Here is a 22,500-nt window from a genome sequence, read left to right as displayed (position 1 = left end):
CTGTGGCTTAGTTGGTTAAAGCGCCTGTCTAGTAAACAGGAGATCCTGAGTTCGAATCTCAGCAGTGCCTTTTCATACGTAGCTGTCTGAAGTCGTGTGCCACAGTAATGAATGATTATTTCAGCACTTCCAACGACTTGATGTCCATTAGTTTTTTTTAAAATCAGTTTTTGGTTAGAAGACTGAAATAAGGTATTTGGTCATGAGAAGCTTACAAGATTTTAAGTTTTTCTACGAGATAAAAGTCATCTGGAAGTGCCTCACTTTTGAATTTTAAAGCTTTTTCATGTCTTTTCCAAAGTGTGAGTGTGTATCATTTAGCGTCATCACACTGAACATGGAAACTCATCTACTGGTTCTGAACCAAAGAAGTGACTGACTTAGTTAAAACTGACACTCCTCTCGCCACATTTGTTTTCCTTCATCATTAATCACTTGCTCATATTGGTCTAACCTGAATCTGGGTAAATAGTAATAGTCTGTCAGTCAGGCTGTCTGGCTCTTATTTCCCAGAGTGTGGAATTATAAACTCCTCCTATTGGCTGGGAGGCATGGCGCTGTGGCTTAGTTGGTTAAAGCGCCTGTCTAGTAAACAGGAGATCCTGAGTTCGAATCTCAGCAGTGCCTTTTCATTGGTAGTATGTAGCTCTCTGAAGTCTTACCACATATAAAAGGTGGATCACAGTGAATAGTCCTTAGAGCTAGAAATGAATTAGCGCTTCTGCTTTCATTTCCTTGGTGTCTTTGGAAGTTTTCAATTAGATTTTGGTTAGATGTTTAAAATAAGGTATTTGGTAAACACAAGCTGAACGTAGACATCTGGAAGTTCCCCACTTGTGAGTTGTGTTGTGCTAATTTCCCAGAATTCCATGTAAAAATCCATCCAATGGGCCCTCCTCTATGGCGCTGTGGCTTAGTTGGTTAAAGCGCCTGTCTAGTAAACAGGAGATCCTGAGTTCGAATCTCAGCAGTGCCTTTTTTTCATTGGTAGGTCGTATGTAGCTCTCTGAAGTCATCTACCAGAATTAAACAGGTTCTACAGAAATGAATCCTTTAAATGACAATATCAATACTTCTTGGTCCAACCACTTGATGTCCATGTGATTAGTCATCAGTTAGATGCCTGAAATAAGATATTTGTTAATCAGAAGCTCACGAATTTTTAATTTTTTAAATGAGATAAAAGTCATCTGGAAGTGCCCCACTTTCAAATGTGGAAGTTTTTCATGTCTTTTCCAAAAGTTTGCTAACAGCTGGCTAACTAAGACGACAGTTTGTATCACACCGAACATGGAAACTCATCTACTGGTTGGAAGCTTAACGTTTGTGTATCGGAAGTCAATCCACTGTGGTGTAGTTTCTTTCCAGCCAAACATAAGCATTTGACTTTCACAGGTTGCATTTACCATTCAGAAATAATCAACGTAGTGTTTATTATTGAAGATGAAGTGTTTTGCGACAGAGTGGTTGGTGGCACACTATTTGGACGGGCTTGGTCTCGCAGTGTACTGACGCTGACGTGATGAATTCACCAGCTGTCATTCATTGTCAGTCTGTCAAACAACAGACAGAAGGAGTGCTTTCATAACTTGAATGAAGCAACACTTTGCACTAAAAAAACTTTGCTCGTTTTTTTAGCGCATGTCCTTAATCGACTCTTTTCATGTGCGAGATCACACCCGTTTGAACTGTTCTGACGTAGTGAGTGAGCTTTACTGTTGTGTATTAACATAATGGTCAAAGGTCAAATTGACCTTTTAGCATAGCAATTGTTTAGTTTGGTTTCAGTGAAGTTGTTGTATCAGTGAATTTCAAAAAACCTGCCCCGTGTGAGGCTCGAACTCACGACCTTCAGATTATGAGACTGACGCGCTGCCTACTGCGCCAACGAGGCCTGCAGGACATGCAACAGAGGTGTAGAGTGCAGACTCAATGCTGCAGGGCGGGGGTGGACATGTCTGAGCTATAGGCAGAGGCAGCGTGTAAGGTTTCAGCTGTCATGCACAGGGGTGGAGTGAAGCACTAAACACGTGCTCCAGTCTTTGCAGTAGATCAGTGACAGCGTGTGGCCATGCAGGTCTATATCGGTGCAGAATTTAAGACTGGTTTAGTCAGGTAGAGTCTATCACGTCGGTCCATTTCAGCTTTTACATCCAGGAATCTAAAGCAGCTTCGGTTTAAAGGGGACACATAATGAAAAATCCACTTTGACTGTGTTCTTGAACATGTATTTGGATAACCTGAGTGTCTATTAACCCACAAAATTTGAAATCCAGGTCTTTGTTTGGGGTCTGTTTAAGTCTTACCACACAGCGAAATGCGCATTTTCTTAGTCTGTGACATCACAAGTTGGATTCTGGTCAGAAAATTCCCTCCCCTCCCTTCGTATCTCCACCCATGGGCTCCACCGCCAGACTAAAGCAAAACTTTTGCTCAGGTCAGCCATTTTTATTGTTTCTACATTGGAGTAATATCTACCGGGAAAACTTAGTGGGGCTCATAGCATTTAAAGAGACACACACCAAAACGGAGCGTTCTGAAGGAGCTGGTGTCTACAGGGTCACAAACCTCCTCTGCTGCTTGATTCATGTTATATTTGGACCAAAGCACAGCAAGTGTTTCATTTAGAGCACAGGGGGCCGTTTGAAAAGGTTAAAAAAAAAGGGGCATAATACGTCCCCTTTAAAGCACAGATGGACACAGAATGTTTAACACAAAATGATGCATTTAGAAAATGGGAAGCTTGATCCAAAGGTAACTGGACTGGTTGAAGATCTTGAAGACGTTTCCCCCTCTACTCTGAAAGGCTTTTTTAGTTCTGAATTGATAGACGGAGTCTGAAAATCATTAGAATGCTAATCATCTGGGATTACTCACACGATAGTCGTTACCTGAGTCGCTGACCTAGTTTCGCTTAGAGCTGTTAACCCTCCCTGTCGTCTGCGGGTCGTTGGGGTCGCATGTTCTAAGGTTGTACGAGGGCTTCAGTTGATTTGAGAAAATTCAAAACAGCCTCGTAAATTGGTGAAAGACGGCTTCTTTTCAAACCAGTGAAGTGAAGAGTTAAATGTACGTGGACAGCAGAATCCTGTCCTGGAGAGATGGATCTTCTGTGCCATGCGTTTGTGTAATGGTTGTTCAGTCATCCTCGCTCATTAGTCGAAACCATTCAACTCTGTCCACCAGTTGGTTTAGAAGTGAAGAGGCCTTTCGGAGGAGAGGTGAAACCATGTCTAGTTGACCTTTGAATCAAGCTTTACAGTAACCATCACCTGGATGAGAAACTACACAGACAGGCCTTTGAAACATTCAACAAAAAAAACTTTTCTAGACCATGGACCCCTTTCAGGTGAGACATTTGTCCAAGGACCCCCTCATTATTGTAAGGTTGATAAGCATATATTCATGCAATGTATTCATGTACTCTGGAGTACTTGAACGACAGAATTAGGTTACATTTACACTTTCCAAGTAGCCTAACTCACTTTATAAACTCTGAGAAGAGATTGGCTTCGAGGTGTTTTTTACTTTGAGTTTTTGTTCTTGTGTGTGTGTGTGTGTGTGTGTGTGTGTGTGTGTGTTGCGCACTATGAGGCGACAGACACGACACGATCATATCAGAGTTGATGTATTGGCACAAAGCTAAAGTGGGCGAGAGTTTTGGACAAAAATAGCTTAATTTTATTAGTACAAGAGGTCCCAGTTTGTGGATATGCTTTTTCAACGATGCAGCACACTTTACTATTTTCTTTTCTAAATTATTCCGTGGACCCCCAAGCTGTGGTTCGGAGACCCCACTTTGAGAATCACTGCTCTACTTGTAATTGGCACAGAGAAAACAAAAGATGTGCCCCCCTCTGTGTGTGTTGCCCCTCTGTGATCTCGCTCTATTGTAGTTGTTATTTGCCTCTAGAGTTTTTGGCTGAGATGCATCTGCTTAAATGGATCCTACAATAAAACTAAACACGAGGAAAAACAAACATCTTTTTCTTTGTACACACATGTGGAGCTTGTCCGGGGGCTACTTACATTTGATGTCCTCTAATGTTCTCGCTCTTATTGCAGTTCTAAAACTGCCAGAGGGAAGCTGTTAAATTCTTTAAGACGTGTTAAATCAACAACAGGAGAAATAAATACTCTTCTCTTCTGATAGATGTTTTGATTCAGGGTGAAGGGAAACGTATTGATGCATGGAGTGAGAAAATAGTTTGCGTTTGACTTTGGTTAATTTGAATGTAATTGCTTTAATTAGATTATTGTATTCTGCTTTTGTTTTGTGATTGACACCCGTCGAAAATAAGAATTCAAGACGTGCGTTTGTGTTCATGTCGTCAATGAAGATCTGAGTCTGTGGTCGACAAATGGAGCTGGATTTCCTTTCAGAAGCTAATCAAGCTTAATTGATCAGGTCCTTGAGAGCATAGATGCTCTTTAAGGGGATTAAAGGCTGTTGTTGGTAAGTTAAGGATTGTGAAAGGTAGACGATAGGTCACTCTAAGTTTACCAGGTTTTAGGATGTATTTACTCGACAGGAGCCGCAGAGTTTGCGCCACCTCCTCTACAACAACTGAACTGCTGAGACTAACTAACTAAACTCTTTGTCTCCATGAATCTTTGGGTAACCGTGTTTCTGTTGAGATCTAAGACTGAGAGGAGTTATACAGCGCTGAAGTCAGCCAGCGGAGTAAGACCTTCACATTTTAAATCCCTTCATATTTCACTCGAGTCATTGAAGACAGTTTATGGAGTTCAGGACATGTCCCATGATTCAGAGTTAGCTTGATCTATGACCTTAATGAGGATGATGATGATGTCAGATGGTGATGATGATGGCGTTGTTTGATTAACGATGACTCTTCAGACGGTCTCTATACTAGTTAGAGCTCCTGAAATGCTGCCAATGTTGTGCTTTACCTGTCAGCACCTGTGTGTCCAATTACTGACATTGTTTCCTCTTTTCTAGATCCTTGCTTGTGTTCTACTTGCTCTAATCACACCAAATTTTTTTTAAAATTTCATAAATGATTAAAGTCAGGCAGTAAAAAGCTCCTCTAGAAGGAGTCATTTAAAGAAAACAAAAAAAAAACACTTCTCTGAGGTGGCTGACCAGCCTGCTTTTTAACCATTTACATCTGATTATGAGTCTTAAACTTAGCGGGCCAGTGTGTGTGTGTGTGTGTGTGTGTGTGTGTGTGTGTGTGTGTGTGTGTGTGTGTGTGTGTGTGTGTGTGTGTGTGTGTGTGTGTGTGTGTGTGTGTGTGTGTGTGTGTGTGTGTGTGTGTGTGTGTGTGTGTGTGTGTGTGTGTGTGTGTGTGTGTGTGTGTGTGTGTGTGTGTGTGTGTGTGAAAGAAAGAAAAGAAAGCCAATAGAAATTGTTGCCCCCCTCCCCAATGAGGTCATCTCCAGCGTTCAAGCTGCTTCATTCACTCTGCAAACACCGTGTCCTTATCTCTCTGTGTGAGCGTTCACCTCGTGTTGTGTTTTCATTCTGCACATTCCTCACTGGTGATAAGAGCTTTCACTGTCTCTGCTACCAGAAAGGGAGAAGCACAGAAGTTTGTTTTTTTATTTCCCCCAACCAGAACTGTGAAATAAAAAAATGTTTGTTTAAAGCGTTTTCTGCTTGTGCAGAGCTGTTGGAATAGACCAAACATGACCGTTGCATGCCTATGCATTCATACTCTCCTGTTATGGTTAAGTGTCAGTTACACATCGGCTTTTTATAACTTTTTATTTTTTAAATTGGTAACATTTGAATAAAATGAGAAATGTTCAGGCACTCATTCTAAGCTGTCTGGTTCTGTTTGTAGGAGCTACAGTCTGAAGAAGGGACAGCTGGAGAGGGACTACGCACAGGTAAGAAGAATGACTGGCCTCTTGCTGAATGTGTGTTTGTGGTTCTGATTGGGTGGTACCACTGTGAGGACGCCTTTTCAATTAGTGCGCATTAGTGTGTACTAATGTTGGGGCTGCTTTTATGCTGGAGATTATTGTAAAATGTGCAATTGATGAAAAAAAAATACAAATGTTATGCAAACGTTTGCATCGGAGTGCCACTTTTTTAAAATTGAAGCTACCTTCAGTCAAGGTGGTAACAGTGCTCGTCTCTTAAACTGGAACTCAATCAATGGAGTTCAATATTTTCTTTTAAATCAATACTCCAGTGTTGTGTTAGCTACACAACGTCTTGATTTATATTCCACATCTATACCCACATTATTACTCAGCGGTTTGGGAAGTGTTCTGGTTTCTGTTAGTTGACGGTTTGTAGGCCGAGCTGTATTGACCAATTATCAGCAGCGCTTTGGTGAAATCACGCAGAACATTATCTGTACTCGAGCTGCTTTGCTTGTGGAGGCATAAAATATGAAATGGAAGAATTTCTGAAATAGCCAAAAGAACCTGACCGTTCTATAAAGACTGGACTTTATTTTTTCTCCTCTGACAGATGACTGTGGTCCTCTCCTCCTCCTCGCACAGACGATTTAGTTGAGTCTGCTTCAGGTGGACCGGTGAACTTTTTTTCTAACACAGGGTGGCTTTAATCCAACGACACGCTAGTTCAACGCTAAATGATGTTTTGTCGAATGTCCATGTAATAAGTGAAACAAGGCGCCATATCATTGACATGGTGGAAGGCTACTGAGCCCAGGAGTGATGTTGTGTCACTGATGTTATCCTGGCCTTATGGTTAAGTTAGTGAAAGTACATGTCTCGTAGACAAAAGGTCCTGGGTTCAAATCCCCGCAGGGCCTTTAATGTACCTGAAAAATGATCAATTTAAGAAATCAGTCTTAAATCTACTTGTCGTCTGTTAAGAAAATTAGTTACAGTTGTAACTCAAGTATTTAAGAGCGTTATGTCCGGGTGAAACGTCCTAAAGTCAAGAAATTCTGACTTTTTGAGGGAAAGACTTGAGGAGTTTTCCCACTCCAACATAACCTGCCACTTGTCTTTGTACAGCGAGCTCTTTTCCTCACGAGGCCTCTTGTTTTAATTTCGTGAAGCTGAACTGATGATTTAAGAAGCCCCTCGAGTGAGGAGCTCCTCGCCTGCAGACAGCGTCCTCCAAAAAGCCTTCGACGTGAGATCAGCTGCTGTCATGATGCGGCCTTTGTCTCTGGACGAATACTTCGGACAAACGCGTCGGTGTCACATGAAGACATTTTAACAGGGGTACGGACAGTTCTTGGTGTCACTGGGACACAAACTGAGAACGTAAATCACGTCGATACAAACACCTGTAATGGATCCGATCATAGTTCTGAACGAGGAAATGATCTTAAAAAAGTGAGATTTTTGAAAACCTGCTGCAGACCTCACGTGGTTTCACTTTCCTCGTCCTTGCTTGTTCTTTTTTCACAGATGTTTTTTAATCTCTTTATTATTATGTACTTTCTCTTCCTGTTGTCACACTTGTAGTATTAATAACTCTTGTTCGGTTCAGACAGTAGTGCATGCAAATGAGCCCCATCTCCTCTCTCAGATAGACTGTACATGGAGCCGTTTCTCAGCCTTCACTGGTTGGATTTTCTTCCTCTAGCAATTCTACCCAGCATGCAACCTAAAATGTTCTGAGGAGTTTGAATTGGCTTCTTGAGAGAAAAAGCTGTGATAGAGATTTATCAGCCAATATCTTTTTTTAGACCTACGTTCGATCTGTAGATCCCCCGAATGCAGTTGTCAAAAACATAATGAGTATTAGAGAGACAGGTTGGTCACTCAGCTGAGTAACACCAGCTCATATCAGCAATATCATTAGCTGGTACTGATCGTCCCTGGATGTGATGATATCAGCTGGTCGGGCTTCATGATGTGCACAACTGATCAAATTCAAAACTTTTAGACATCGGGCCAAAAATGTTCTTTCTTTTTGTGTATAATTAAAATCCAATTTCTGAGAAGACAATATGCACATCGCCTGTTATTAAAAATAAACATTATTTGCAAGCTTGTTTTCATCAAAATTATTTGAGTTAATGGACTTTATGATCAGCTACGCAATCTTCGTTCAGACCTTCGGGAAGACAATTTGCAAATATTTATTTTCTTAACTTTGTGTGCAAGAATGACTTCCTCTATATAATTCCCTCCAAGCACAGCAGACACAAGTGGCTTTCATGCAACAGGGTTTATTTGAAGCTTCCCCCAAATCCATCGTGAAAACTAAACGGCATAAAAAAAGACAATTACTAAACAATATGAACAAACATAAATGACAGGTACAGCACATAATCAATACAGTAACAGTCAATTAAAACAAAATAATAAATTACCATACAAAAATAAATCACCTCGTTGGCTGCATGCTAATAAAGAGAATTGTGAACTTTTCTTCATTGAGAGTCCGCTCCTGCCATGCTGTCGACAATCGCTGAATGTCAAATCTCACGAGCAGTCCAACGTGACATAAAAGTTAACTTCAAAATAAAAGTCTAATATATCCGATAAAATGATCAACTAATATATACAAATATAATTTCAAAACAAACTTAAATACAACTTACTCTTTTAGTTTCGTCATATTAAAAGTAAACAATAATTGCAACTGTTGCACTCTACCTTCCTGTGAAATATTAGTTCTGCCTATAAGACATCCACTTCACACAGAATCAAAGCATCGCTTGAAGACGGCTGTGTCAGCATGCCTCTCTTTACTGAGCCGTTAACTTGAAGGGTGTCTGAGAGCAAAGCAAACAGTGTCGACGACTGTTGAATGTCCTGCTGTAGGTTAATGCTGCTCGGCTTCACCTGCTCACACACACGCACATGCTCTCACACACACACACACACATGCACACGCGGACAAAATGGGGAGAATCACACAATTACACAATCTCAATGCAAACATTAAATTATGTTACCCATCAGGCTCTTAGCGTCGCAATGAACTCTATGCAGCTGTCCACAACTTTTTCTTTTCCAACAATATTTTTATTTACTTATAAGCACACATACAGAACACACCAACATTATTTTAAAACACATGAAGTCATAAGTCAAATGATGAAAAAAAAAAAAGATTAGTAAAATAGCAAAATAAAATACACATGTGATGAATAATTGGGGAGTATATAGTGACATTACTGCAGTTCAGCTTAATCTTATAATTAAAGTACAACTGTTGAGGCAGAAACTAATGATATATTCTGTGGATGGACAGATCTCTCTTCTCCAGATAACAGATTAACCAAAGCAGCTGTTCATCTACTGACATCATTCCAGGATAGAGCTATAACTCTTTTGGCCAATGACAAGTTATATCTAAAAAAAATTCTTTGTTGACTCTTTTTTGATTTTACAGCCAGGCGGATACAATCCTGAATTAAAATGCTTTGGACTGAGCGGTATTTGTGTGAATAACATGTCCTGGATACAGTCCCTCGTTATTCTCTGACTGCTCTGCCAAAGACAGGGGAAAAGTGGACTCTTCTCTGTTCTGCATTTGATGCATACATCCGGCAACGTTACTATTAAATCCATTCAGGTTTTCCCTGGGCTATGTGTGTTCTCATTAACCAGTGATACTGTCTCAATTTGACAGTGACATCATCCTCAAGTCTCTTTACCAATGACTGAGGACTTTTCTAAGAGGAGCTCATACATCAGTCCTCTCCCCCTGACAGTCCTTCACCATTATCTTTTTACTGTTGACAAACAGGGGACAGACAAACATTGATATAGTTTTGTTTTAATAAAGTTCCTTCATTTTAAGTACTAGAATTGATTGCAGGATATGCCATATTTCCTCATATGATTACTGTCATGTCAATAAGTATCTCCTATTTTTTGTTGCCCTTTGACAGCCCCCATTTATAAAGCCACCATCAGACCATCATTTCCCCATATCGGGCTAAAGAGTGAGAAAGAGCCGCTCTCCCCCATGATGTTTGTCGGCTTTCTGCCAAATATTAACCATCTTCCTTTTTTTGTTCAGTTTGTTGGCATTAGGTGTCCACACCTTTAGACCTAACAACCATACACACACAAGAGGAGAGGAGGAGAGTGAGGAAGATGAGAGAGAGAAAGGGGCGGGTTGTGTGTGTGTGTGTGTGTCTATATTTACATGTAGTTAGAATGATGACGGCTGAGCGTCCCTCGGTCAACCCCTCTGCTTTCAGACACTCATTATCTCCCCTTCTCCCTCACACTGCCTCACTTCTCTCTGTCTCGCACTGTTCTCCTGCTGCACTGTCTTGTTCACCTTAGAAAAAGAGGTTGCCTAGCAACACCCCCCCCCTCCCCCCACACCCCCTTACTCAGTAGGACAATGGATCCCCTCCTAATTGTAGGTGTGTGCATAATACATTTGCATGTTGATGTGCAGGAATGTGGGAGCTCCCAGTGGTTTCTTATCAGAGACGCGTGATGATAAAACTGGATTTCGTTGCAGCATCTGATGAAAATATGATTCCATGTTGCAGCAATTACTTTTTTTTTTTGCACTGCTGCCCTTGCTTCTTTCTGTCTTAGACGCTCAGGTCAAACGCTGCCAGTTGCTCATCGGCCCCCGTCCTGTTGTGTCAGATCAGTCGGGTGGTCCGACAGAGAGACACTGAGAAATAGAGAAGGCAAGCGGACGAGAGGAAGGCAGAGGGACGTTACAAGCTGTAAGAGACAAAACAAGTCTAAAACGAATCAAGGTGTAAACATTTATCCAAACAGAGGAAAAAAATAGTGGGGGGGTGAAGTTTTTTTTTTTTTTTTTTTTTTTTTTTTTAACCTATCAGACCAGATTCTGTGCAATGTGTCAGCTCTTATTACCATACGTCAATCAAAAGCTCTGTGTGTGCGTGTGCGTGTGCGTGTGTCCTCCACTCTCTCTCCCACGATCAACATAGCTGGAATAGTTTGAGGCTGGCCTCACACTTCACTGTACTGCCCAAAAAGGCCTGCTTGCTGCTGCATGTGCCGCCTTCCCTCCCTGCAGCCTCACCGGATTTGTCGTCCCTTAAATCCAAATGTTGAATGTTGTGGGAATCTGTCACGCTTTGTCTGCTCTTTATATGAACGTTGTAGACTTTGTAAATCCTATCTGTCATTCCTTTTCTTCTCTCTGTGAACTTCCGTTTGTTCTTTCAGACATGGCCCTTATCTTGCATTGCATTAGTCTGTGCACACATCCATTATGGCCACGTTATTAATTATGCATTTGCCTCTGCTGTTTGATCCACATTGATTTGGACAAGGTTAATAAAAGGGAAAATGATGACTTAGAACAGCAGAGAGGTAGTAGTAATGAGTTCTCTCTTTTCCCCTGTTTTCTGTCAAACATAAAAAAAGACTCATGTGCTTTGTTATATATAGAACATATTTTTACCTGAGCTTTCTGTGCAGATGTGGACGTCAAAGACACATCAGGATCACACACACACACACACACACGCACACACACACACAGAAGGCAGAGAGCTTCTGGCTGGAGACGCGCAGACAGGAAGAGACGGTCGAGAAAATCAAGTATATTGATTGAGGTGGAAGTTGAGACACATCGGCTGGATGGAATCAGACAGAGGCAGCAGAGTGAAGATAAGTGAGCCAGATGCAGGAGGAAATAAGTGAGAGGGAGAAGAGGCAGAGCAAACAGAAAGGCTGAAGTAACAAGGTCTGCAGAGTTTGTGCGCACCTCGGGAAAAACAGCAAGAATAAATGTGACGGGATGAACTGACCGACAGTTACAAAGACATCCCCGCTTGTCTCTCATCACTATTCACGACCTCACACAGTCCCTCTGAACTAAGTGTTAATCAGATGTTTTGGTCTGAAAACTTGAGAGCAGCCTGCATGGGCAAAACCACATCTGTAACTGTAAAGAAACATCGACCCGTTCAGAGCCGTGATTCACAATCAACTCTTATTTTGACGGGTCGATTTAATGTCTCAGGACGGATCTGTCGCTTAGAAGATGCAAAAGAACGATTTCAATAGTAGTCTTCCTCTTCCTTTCCTTTTACCCTCTTCCCCTCCTTTTACCGTCTCTCTCTCTCTCTCTCTCTCTCTCTCTCTCTCTCTCTCTCTCTCTCTCTCTCTGACACACACTCACTGGTCTCCTCAGGATATCCTGTTGTTTCGGTACCCTGTTTGCCACCCTCGATCCCAAAAACAGGATGCTAGTGTGAGACTGCGTCTGTGTGTTTTTTTTTTTGTTGTTTGTTTTTTTATAAACTGTATGTTTGTGTAGTATTAAAAGGAACACTTCCACCTCACCCAGACTACAGACAAAGGGCAGAGGTGTTGCCATAGCAACATGCAGTCCAGGTGGATTTCAGGTGCTGACTGACAGCACAGAAAGGAGAAGGGAGGGGATGAGGTATCCTACTGAGACGGGGAAAAAAAAAGAGAAGAGCTTTGGAAAGAGGATGGAGGGGAGGAAAAAACGAAAAGGCGAGAGGAATATGTGATATAAAAAGAAAATAAGGAGGGGAGGGGAAGGTGGTGGTGGGGGGTAAAAGAAGAAGAAGAAGCAGGAAGAACAAGGATCAGAAATCCTCAGAGAGGTGGTGAAATATCAGAAGACGTCAGCTCTGTACTCAAGGGCTCGTCTGGATTGCTAGTATTTGGTGTGTGCAGGGTGACACAGGAGGTCCATCCAGTGACCACACTTCATCCTGAAGAGTCATCATGATGCACCTTTAACCCCATGATGCCTGAATTTGTTTCCAAGTATTAAAGTAGTATTAAGTAGAGAACATTTATTTGAAAACAGCACATAAATAGATATGACATAAAAATAGCACATACATAGCACATCAAATGGATGTTGTTCTGTCTTTGACTGGTCCTATGACAAATAATGCTAAAGGTTCCTCGGTGTGTATTGAAAGTGCATCAACCAGCGGTGGAGGAATACGGACGCTGTTCTGGCCGCGTTTGGAGCGGAAGCGGTTTCGATGCAAATTCGCGACGATCGGCGTCGAAGGGGTTAAATATGCCGAGGGGCCTCTGAGACTCGCAGCTTTTTTCGTTTCTATTTTCAAATCAGGAGATGTCATCACAGGCATCGTGAAAGACGCTGGAGAGAACGATCGGACACGTTCTCCGCCTTCAGTGCAGAATCAGCGAGAGAAGCCTGGAACGATGCGCTCAGGTCTTATTCATGCTTTTTGTTCATGACAAAACCTTCGTGTACCGTTACAGCCCTAAACCAATGAAATATACATGATTATACATTTTCCACTTGAGCGGCTTATCTGCTCGGCGCCTTGTATGTCATGCAGATCAGAAATTATCTATCCAACGTCGCTTCACCAGACAAGCGTTTCAAATGTTTGTTTTCAGACTGTAACAAGCTTGCTTTTTTTTTTTTTTTTTTTATCTGCATCACGTTGTTTGTTATTTCGGCAAACTTAAAACCTAGTTTTTGACAAGAACAATCAAGTGTAAGTATCCTCAAGTATTGGGGTAAAACTCCCAAAGACCAGATATACATACAAGCGCAACCTCGGAGGACGTGACTGTCAGACGCTCAGGACACAGAGCGGAGGGAACGTGTCAAACAGCCCTGAATGAAAAGCATCAAGCACAGGGGGGGGGGGCGACCAGGACTTCTTGGATTGTATTCAAGACGTCTTGCGTTGATAAATGTGTCTTTTGAGGTTTTCCTGTAATTGAAGGGAAAGGGCAGTAAAATCAGTAGTTGTGCTTGTTTTATGTTTGCGTTCAAGATCTGATGAATTATCAGACGTTCCAGCTCCTGTCAGCCTGCCAGCTCACAGTCGGTGGTTGTCTCAGCTGTCAGTCACCGTCCTCGTTCAACCCGGCTGCTCAACACACACACACACACACACACACACACACACACACACACACACACACACACCCCCCAACAAATAAGTGTAAGGCATTTTATACCCCAGCCGCTTCTTTTAGTGCCGTGTGTCTGTCCAGTCCGAGTTCACATACAAACTCTTTCTCGTTACAGTCCCCCCCCCCCTCCCGAGAGAGCGAGAGACTTTCCTCATTCTCTGGACATGGCAGGACATGATCTGGTCTTTTTCTGGCTCGCACACCTGCTGGCTCCTGTTCATTATTTCCTTCAGTGGCCATGTTAGGAATAGGTTATCTTTCCTCATGTAAGCTGCGTTTTAAACTGTGCCACAGAATATGTCCCCCCCCCCCCACCCACCTGCTGCCATTCACCAAAAACAACAGGAGCAGTGAGAAGATAACATGAGCAGCTGTTTTTTTTTTTTTTTTTTTTTTTTAAAGATCATCCTTCTCTTAAATGAAAACCTGGCTCATGATGACTTCCTCTAGCTGGTGGGTTCCGGGGGGGGGGGGGGGGGGTCACTCAGCCATCGTCACCCCGACGACACATGATGCTAGGTGCTGAGCTCCAGGTCCAGGGAGGGAGAGAAAGAAGTGAAACTCACCGTCTGTGGAAGGTGGAAAGAGCAGGAGGAGAGAGGTCGATGGGGACTCAATAACAGAGAGAGAGAGTCAGAGAGAGAGAGAGAGAGAGAGAGAGAGAGAGGCAAAGGCAGAGAGTCGATTATGGAAAGATTTGAAAGCAGACCAGAGAGATGAGATTTAAATGCAGACCTCGACGATAGCTGATGAAATAAAAAAAGACAATGTGGCTTATTAAGTTTGTCCCTGAGCTCTATTTGGATGCTGTAGTTTTTATTAATGAGAATTAACACACACACACACACACACACACACACACACACACACACACTCAGCTGGAGGCACACAGAGGCCAGTGAGTCTGCGAGTTGTCACCACTGACACAGTGACCCACTCCAGAAGATGTAGGTTACACTTTTACACAGCCCTCTGGGTTTTTTTTCTTTTTCTGCTCGTACTCACAGGAACTAACTGGGGATTCACTGATGCTGACGCAGAGCCGATCCATTTTAAAGTGGGACTGTCGACTCAGAGTGCAGCTGCAGAGAACAGAAACACAAGGAAACGACACGTTTAAACCGCGATGGGCACTTTAAAAAAAAAATCAGCTCACACTCAGGGCAGGTGCACGAGGAAGTCGGCTTCTTTTTACCACCCAAGAAAAAAAAACTTCTCGCATTTTCCAAATCTTCAACAGCAATGTCAGGAAAAATGTAGCCGTATATTTATTTTGAAAAGCTTTGCCTCATTCTGAGTCCACTCCCCAAACTATTCCATGGGTTAGGAAAAAGGGATTTATGAATTAGGGGTCCATTGTTCCATTCTCATAACATGCTCCACGCTGAACAAAATGATTTTCTTACACATCATAAAGATAATATTAGTACAATGTTAATGAAGTGCTCTGTCTGGACTCTTGTGATTTCAGGCTCTGCAGAAGTTAGCGAGCCAGTACCTCAAGAGAGACTGGCCTGGAATCAACCCTGATGACCAGAGAACAGACTATAGGTATGTGTGTGTGTGTGTGTGTGTGTGTGTGTGTGTGTGTGTGTGTGTGTGTGTGTGTGTGTGTGTGTGTGTGTGTGTGTGTGTGTGTGTGTGTGTGTGTGTGTGTGTGTGTGTGTGTGTGTGTGTGTGTGTGTGTGTGTGTGTGTAAGCGTGATAAGAATGCACGAAGCACTGCTCAACTCATCTCAGGCCTGCAGCCACTCTGCATCGCTTTTGGCACCTGCAGTCTGTTGCTGCTGCACTCATAAGAAATGTGTGCTCTGCTTGTTACTGAAAAGAAAAAGAAAAAAAGATCCCAGTATGGGCTACAGCACATTTCTGAGTCATTATTTACTGTACCACAGGCACTGAAACATAAAACCTCCAACTGAATTCAACTGGCACTAAGTCCACAGATCTCACTGGTGTTAGTTTTCTGTTTGTTTTCTTCTAGCTACCGCTTCAAATATGTTCCCCCTTTTCAGGTGCACGAACCGTTTCGAACGCCCTCAGTAGCAACCACACAGCGGCCATGGGAATTTAAAAAAAATTAGCCACGCTGCAGGAGATCTTGGTTTTCTAAACATTTACTCCTCAGACGGCGAGTTTTGTGATCGCGATGAGTCAGCGTTTGTTTGCCTCTTCTCTTTAAATATAGGAATGTGTACGCAGTGTGGAGGTCCTACTTAGAAGGTACAGTGCAGGTGAGCCAGTCCAGACTCAACGTGTGCGACAACTACAAAAGTCAAGTATCAGAGCCGTCGAAGACGGTTCGACTCTACAAGGAACAGCAACTGAAAAAGGTGAGTGAATGTGTCGACAGTGGAAGTTACTCGAAATATCCCGAGGCACTCTCTCTCTCTCTCTCTCTCTCTCTCTCTCTCTCTCTCTCTCTCTCTCTCTCACATCCGTCCATTCAGTTAACGTGACTCATGTTGGTCTGCTCTCTCTCTCTCTGCCTGTTTTTTTTCTTGCATCCTTCACAGACCATAGATCAGTTGAGTGGTATTCAAACAGAGCTGCAGGAGTCGGTGAAAGAGTTGGCCAAAGCCAAGAAAAAATACTACGACTGTGAACAGGTCGCCCACGCTGTACGAGAGAAGGCAGACATAGAGGCCAAGTGAGTTCACCGTGACACTTTGTGTGTGTGTGTGTCAGAATGTGTGTTTTGGTCGGGTTGTGTGTAAAGTAAAAAAAATAAAACCACTTTGACTCAACAGACGGCCCAGATTGTCAGAAAGAATAACATCAAAAGAACAATGTTGGCCAAGTGTGTGCATGTCTTTGATATAAAAAGATCTAAAGTTAAATTAAATTATAATTATTATTTATTTAATTTTCTTTCTGTATTTAAACAAAAAACAAACAATGTACACCTGCACAGCTTTGTTAGTTAAATATTTGTTTATTCTTACATTTTATGTAATTGTGTTTTATTTTTACTGAGCAAGCAACGTTAATGAAGCCCACTGAAATGAAATTAAAATTGAATTGAGAGAGAGGGAGAAGTCCCAACATAAGGGCTGAAAGATGCAACCAGATACACACAGTCTTACAAGTGTTTCTCATTATTTAGTAAAAACCAAAATACAAATTCCAGGATGAGATCAAACGCAGGATGGTTGCAACATTAGTGGACGCACTTCTCTGGGAGTGAATCAAAGCAGACATTGAAATCTGAATCACGTCTGCAGACATTTAAAATGTCGAAAAGTTCTTTGTGGTTTCTTTCCGTAAAGAATAGAGGAAAAAGCTCGGAAACAAGTTTGAAAAGTTTTCAGTACAACAGTTCACACAAGTGAGATCCAGTCCTGGTGAGTGTCGCTTTTCCCTCCCCAGCAGCAGCCATGGTGACATTTTTTTTTGCTTCAATGGATTCCTGACTGCATCGATCGCCCGCTCCACTGTTTTCAGTGCTCTATCAGACAGACACAGAAACGACTGCATTGCTGCCGTGCCCATCATTAGTGTGTGTTACAGGGTTGGTGGGGAACAATGTCGGGATATTAGTCATTGTTGGGCACGAGGAAAGAGCATGCAGGAAGAAACTGATGGGACTGCAGAGGCACAGCACACACACACACTTACTACGTGGTTTGGAGTTCTTGGCGTGTAAAGCGGGATAGCGTAAACAGAAACAGACCTCGCGTTGTCACACATGCAAGACACCGACATTATATCACCTTCTTAATTTATACGTGTGTGGATAATCTGTAAGCACAGTAGCAGAGAAAAGCAGCACACACACACAGGCTCACTCTATCATTTTATATGGTGGGTCTTTTTGATGTCACCATTGATATAAATCATGATGGCTGGATCAGGCAGCGATTTATTGCTGTGAAGCTGCAGCTTGTTCAGGGTCAATATATGAGGGCTGCTCTGAATCAGAGGCTAGAGATCAGAGTTATGATGCCGTAGAAAGGCCTGCATCGTTTTTCTCCTTCGAGCATTAACTTGACGTCAATTAGTCTTTGATTGAATCCAGATTTGTGTGAAGTAAAAAGCCAAACAGTGCTGTTACAATTTTTTTTCCCCTCCATCTTGACTTAAAGTTACATTTTTGATATATTCTTCATGGAGATTGATGCCTTGGTTTGCTCTGTTTTGTCTTTCAGGTCTAAATTGGGACTTTTCCAATCAAGAATTAGTTTACAGAAAGCCAGTGTAAAGGTAAGAGTGTTCAAAACAGACCGCCTTCACTTCCTCTTCAGGCAACGCGTTCAAGCGGATTCTTTCATCCCGCGATGTGCAAACTGATGTTATTTAGTTTTTTTTTTCTCTTTTTGTTTCTCTGATGAGAAAAAGGGGACTCCTGTCTGTTTCCATTATTGGGTATTGCAACATTATCTCTTTCTTCCCTTTCAGTTGAAAGCCAAGAGAAGTGACTGCAACTCAAAGGCAACACAAGCCAGGAACGACTACTTACTAACGCTAGCTGCTGCCAACGCTCACCACGACCGGTACTACCATACAGATCTACTGCACTGCATACAGGTATTCACCTCGCCACGAATGTGAAAGAAGTGAAAGAAATGAACATTTCAGAAAACCTCCCATTTGTATGAAGTAGCATCAAGGACCTTTTCCCCTTTATAACTGAAAGTAATCACTTTCAAGCTCAGGAAAACCCAGAGGGACCCCCCCCCCCTCCCACACACACACACACACACACACAGGAACTTGGACACAGTTTGTAGCTCCACAATTCAAAGTGGGGAGCTTCTTTGAATTAAAGCTCAATTTAAGATCAAATGTTTTCCTTTCATGACTTCGCAAAACTTCAAACTGCCGAAGTATTTAGAGGGGAAATGGTGTTTAAAAAAAAAGAGAATATTTCACAGCTTTTAGTCTTCAAAGAGAGCTCTCTGAATGTCTGTTTGGAAGGGGGGGGGGCAGTGTGAAAGGAAACCATTTAAAAAGAGCCATCCTGGTGTCTATTCTAACCAAATGATTGGAAGGCATGAAATTAGAATTTCCACAATGTTGAATGAACTGACTAAGTGGCTTTCCAAACACTGTCAAAGTAGAAATATCTTCTTTTTTTCTTTTCTTTTTTTTTTACTTCCTGTATCCCCAATAAATCTTTTTGCCTCATCATCTTAATCTGACATCCAGTGCTTCATCACTGAGTGAGTGTTGCTTTGGGGACCAGGATTCTAATAATGCGTTTGATTAGGAGCTGTAACCCTCTCTCTGTGAGTCCAAGTTAAATGACATTCTGCAACAAAGAGCGCGGCGGTGTGACGCGGGAAGCCGAATCTTTGTCAACCTGCAGTTTTCTTTGAGCAGTGAGAGGTTGTATGTGCGTTTGTTTGTTTATGACTTTTCGGGCACAGAAGAAAAAAAACAAAACAACAACAACAGGGTGCTGGGTGCTAAAACTGTAATAACGACCGAGATGTTAGAAAGTCTTCTGTTCTGGTCACGATCCAGTTATCATGCACTCAAAATAACCGACTGCTCTGTAGAAGAGAGAGAGAGAGCGACGCACGCTGACGTCAGGCTGCTGAGTGATGCTGATGTCATCACTACTGTTATTCTCACACTCACACACAGACACTCGCATGCATACAAAACCTCCAGGTCGGATGTTCAGACAGTCATGCGTCCCAGACATGACAAGCTGTATTGTGTCTGTTTATTTCTCTTCTCCCTCCAGACCATGAAGAAGTTGCATTTATTCAGATGAATGTACCTTTAACCTGAAGATGAAGCGAAGCTCCTTCATCTGTTTCTGTTTGCTGTGTGCTGCTGTTTCGTCCTCCGTCTCCTTCTCTCCTTCTTTCCGCCTCACCCTCACCCTCACCCTCACCCACGTGCCTGAGGCGTGTGCGAGCATCTATACTGTGAGGCCATTGTGAATTATAGATTCTCAGCGGCTTGCGACAGAAGGACGGGACTGCAGGGAAACATGCACATACACAAAATACATGAACGCAAACACACAGAGAGAATTAAGGGGACATCGCTAGAGGGAAGCAATCTGCTCAACTCAGCTCTCTCCTGCATTTTTTTTTATTTTTTATTATTATGATGTTTTTTTTTTAGATGCTGTGTTTACAAGTCTTCACCTGAAAGTCACAGATAACAGAACTCCTGTGGGGGGAGATCATCAGATGAGCTCCAATATGCTCTAACAAATCAGAACAACCCAGAAACCACCGGAGTGTTGTGCACACCAGCAGAGCTCTTTTTTTTGTTTTGTTTTTAACTTCCTCTTTACTTCTGATTTTTCCATTTCAATCAGTCTTTCTCCTTCTGTTGAATATATTGTATTTATTTTTCTACATTAAACCATCAAGACGAGATGAGCTGACTGTGATGAAGGGGCCTCAAACAGAATCAACAGATGTTAGAAATGAGAGGACTGAGTGTGAAAGAAATCAGAGCTTTACTTCAAAAGCCTGTCGCTGGAGGAAATGCATGTATTCCGTCTACACTGAGAGCGGCTGTCCTTGTCAATGCGACAGTCACAGTGGAAGGGCGACGGAGGGAAAGACTGCTCTCCGCCTCCCTCTGCTGTTAGCATGGGATGCACTGTCCATCTTTAGCACGTAACACGCTGAGACACACGGTTACTTCTGTGCTGCCCTGCGTGGTCTCCTGCGCTCTACTCGTTCAGGTGGATGCAGTCTTTTAACACACACACACACACACACACACACTGAGCAATAATATGAGTACAGGGCTTTTTCTGGAGGCTGACTCACTCCATCCTCCTGACAACACTCCCCTAAATGGATGGAAGAAGGAGGGGAGGAAGAGAAGAAAGGGGGAGGAGGAAACAAGCGATATGATGAGGGAATATTAAGGGAGAAGTCGGCAAACAACACGCCCGAAATGACATAATTTCCTCATCAGTCGGCCATTGTTTTCAGGCCGTGTTCTGCGTGCACTAATGCTCCATTTGGGATGTTTGTGTGCATATTTGAAAAGATGTGTGTGTGTGTGTGTTTTGTCTTTTGTTTTCTTTTGACGTGAACAGATGTCTGTGAAGTGAGCTCATGTGTTGGTCGTAGACTTGGTGTGAGACATCTTCTGGTCAGCTCAGAGTGAGAGTGCAGGTTCTGGAGAGTGTGAGCTTTTTTTTTTTTTTTTTTAAAGTTCTTTGGCAAGTGGCGGGAACGAATGTCTGAGTATTTCAAGGTGTGTGTGTGTGTGTGTGTTTTGCAGGCTCTGTGTTTTGTTGAATTGGAATCTGAACCCTTTCAACTTCCCCTGCAGCTGTCAGAACACCATCCAGAGAACACTTCACACGCAGACAGACACAAACCCACAGATATGTCTCTCTGTCTTTCATACTCCTATCTACTCATAACTTTCATTCCTCTTCCAATGCTCTTTCTTCCTCTCCTCATCCTCTCTATTAGTCTCTCTCTCTCTCATCTCTCTCTCTCTCTCTCACATTCATTCCTCTCTGTCTGATCAGTCTGTTTTGGCAGTGTGGCCTACACTTTGGCAGCACTAACCCAGCTCCCCTTAGAATTTGCTGTTCATTCGGGCTGCGTACTTCATTAAAACCTCTTTATATCGGCCCACATCACAAAGTCTAACGATACAAGCTGTCAAATGGAAACATCTGCTCAGATTTAGTCCTTCCTTTGACATTCTGCCTTCTTGCTCTCTTGCTGCCTCATGGATCGCTCCCTCTTTTTCTTTTTCTGGTATTTTGTTTCGCACTTGTTTCTCATTTTAGTTGCATTTATAAAATATGTGCGCTCTGTTCGGAGGAATATAAGCAACACGTGAAACACAAACTTTCAGTTCTCAGAGTTGGATTGCAGCGGCTGGGAAGCTGCGAGGTGTCCGTGCTTTTGTAGAATACAATTTCTCACTCTTTATTTTCGAGCTGCCATTTAAACACGTGAATGGGTGTAAATGGGACTCATGAACTGGGAATGATGTGATGTCACAAAAGTGCTTCGTCCAATAAGAAATACAGGGCAAACTGTCCCTCCCTAAATAGTGCGACAAAACTCACAGGAGAGTGATTGAGTTGTTAGCCAATCACAGCCTTTCTTGATGAGGCTTAATCAACATGAGTGAAAACACCTGTGTGAGTAGACTGAAGCGCACATATAACAAGAAGACTCAACTCTGAGCTATTGTACATCTAGATGTTTCATTTTGTTTTGATGATAATGTGGAAAGAAAGAGCCAGAAATACTCCGACCGGAACTCTAATTTTCATATTCACTGACTCTCTGTACTTTTGATGCTTTTTTCTCGTGATAAAACACATTTATCAAATTGGCATCAATCATCCAATGGCTGACACGGGGAAAGTGTTTCACTTACACTAAATACATCTGTCTGCTTTTCAAAGCTTCAACAAAGTTAAACCAAACGATCCCAAAGCCTGAAGGGGAATTTGTACTCAAATCAGGAAGGAGACGCAGACGTTGACATGGTCAGGCTCATAAAAAAAAAAAGAAGTAGAAGGTGGATGAGTTCTCAAAGTTTGAAGATGGGAATAAATGTATTATCATGACAATCTAGTGGCTAATTACGAAACAACCTTGCGAGCACTTCTGCTGCATATGGCTTTACTCAATGACTCACTTTGTCTCTCCTCCGTGTCTCTTCCTGATTCTCTTGTACTCTTGAATCTATTATAAAGGATTATGGAATTACACTGATGTAACTGTCACCCCTGGTTCG

The 22,500-nt window shown here is 42.4% G+C and overlaps 1 protein-coding gene across 1 annotated transcript in view; it reads left to right on the top strand.

Annotated features, from left to right (window-relative positions):
- The window catches only part of fchsd2 (FCH and double SH3 domains 2), a 56,566-nt gene that overhangs the window by 9,371 nt on the left and 24,695 nt on the right, over positions 1-22,500 (top strand). Inside the window, exons 3-9 of the mRNA XM_079353219.1 lie at positions 5,811-5,856; positions 15,278-15,357; positions 15,995-16,139; positions 16,323-16,456; positions 17,955-18,009; positions 18,205-18,353; positions 20,859-20,880. Of these exons, the coding sequence (XP_079209345.1) occupies positions 5,811-5,856; positions 15,278-15,357; positions 15,995-16,139; positions 16,323-16,456; positions 17,955-18,009; positions 18,205-18,353; positions 20,859-20,880 (631 nt within the window). The remainder of the gene's footprint in view (positions 1-5,810; positions 5,857-15,277; positions 15,358-15,994; positions 16,140-16,322; positions 16,457-17,954; positions 18,010-18,204; positions 18,354-20,858; positions 20,881-22,500) is intronic.

Source organism: Symphodus melops (assembly GCF_947650265.1).
Source record: "Symphodus melops genome assembly, chromosome: 10".
NCBI lineage: Eukaryota > Metazoa > Chordata > Actinopteri > Labriformes > Labridae > Symphodus > Symphodus melops.
This window is presented reverse-complemented; position numbering and strand designations above follow the sequence as displayed.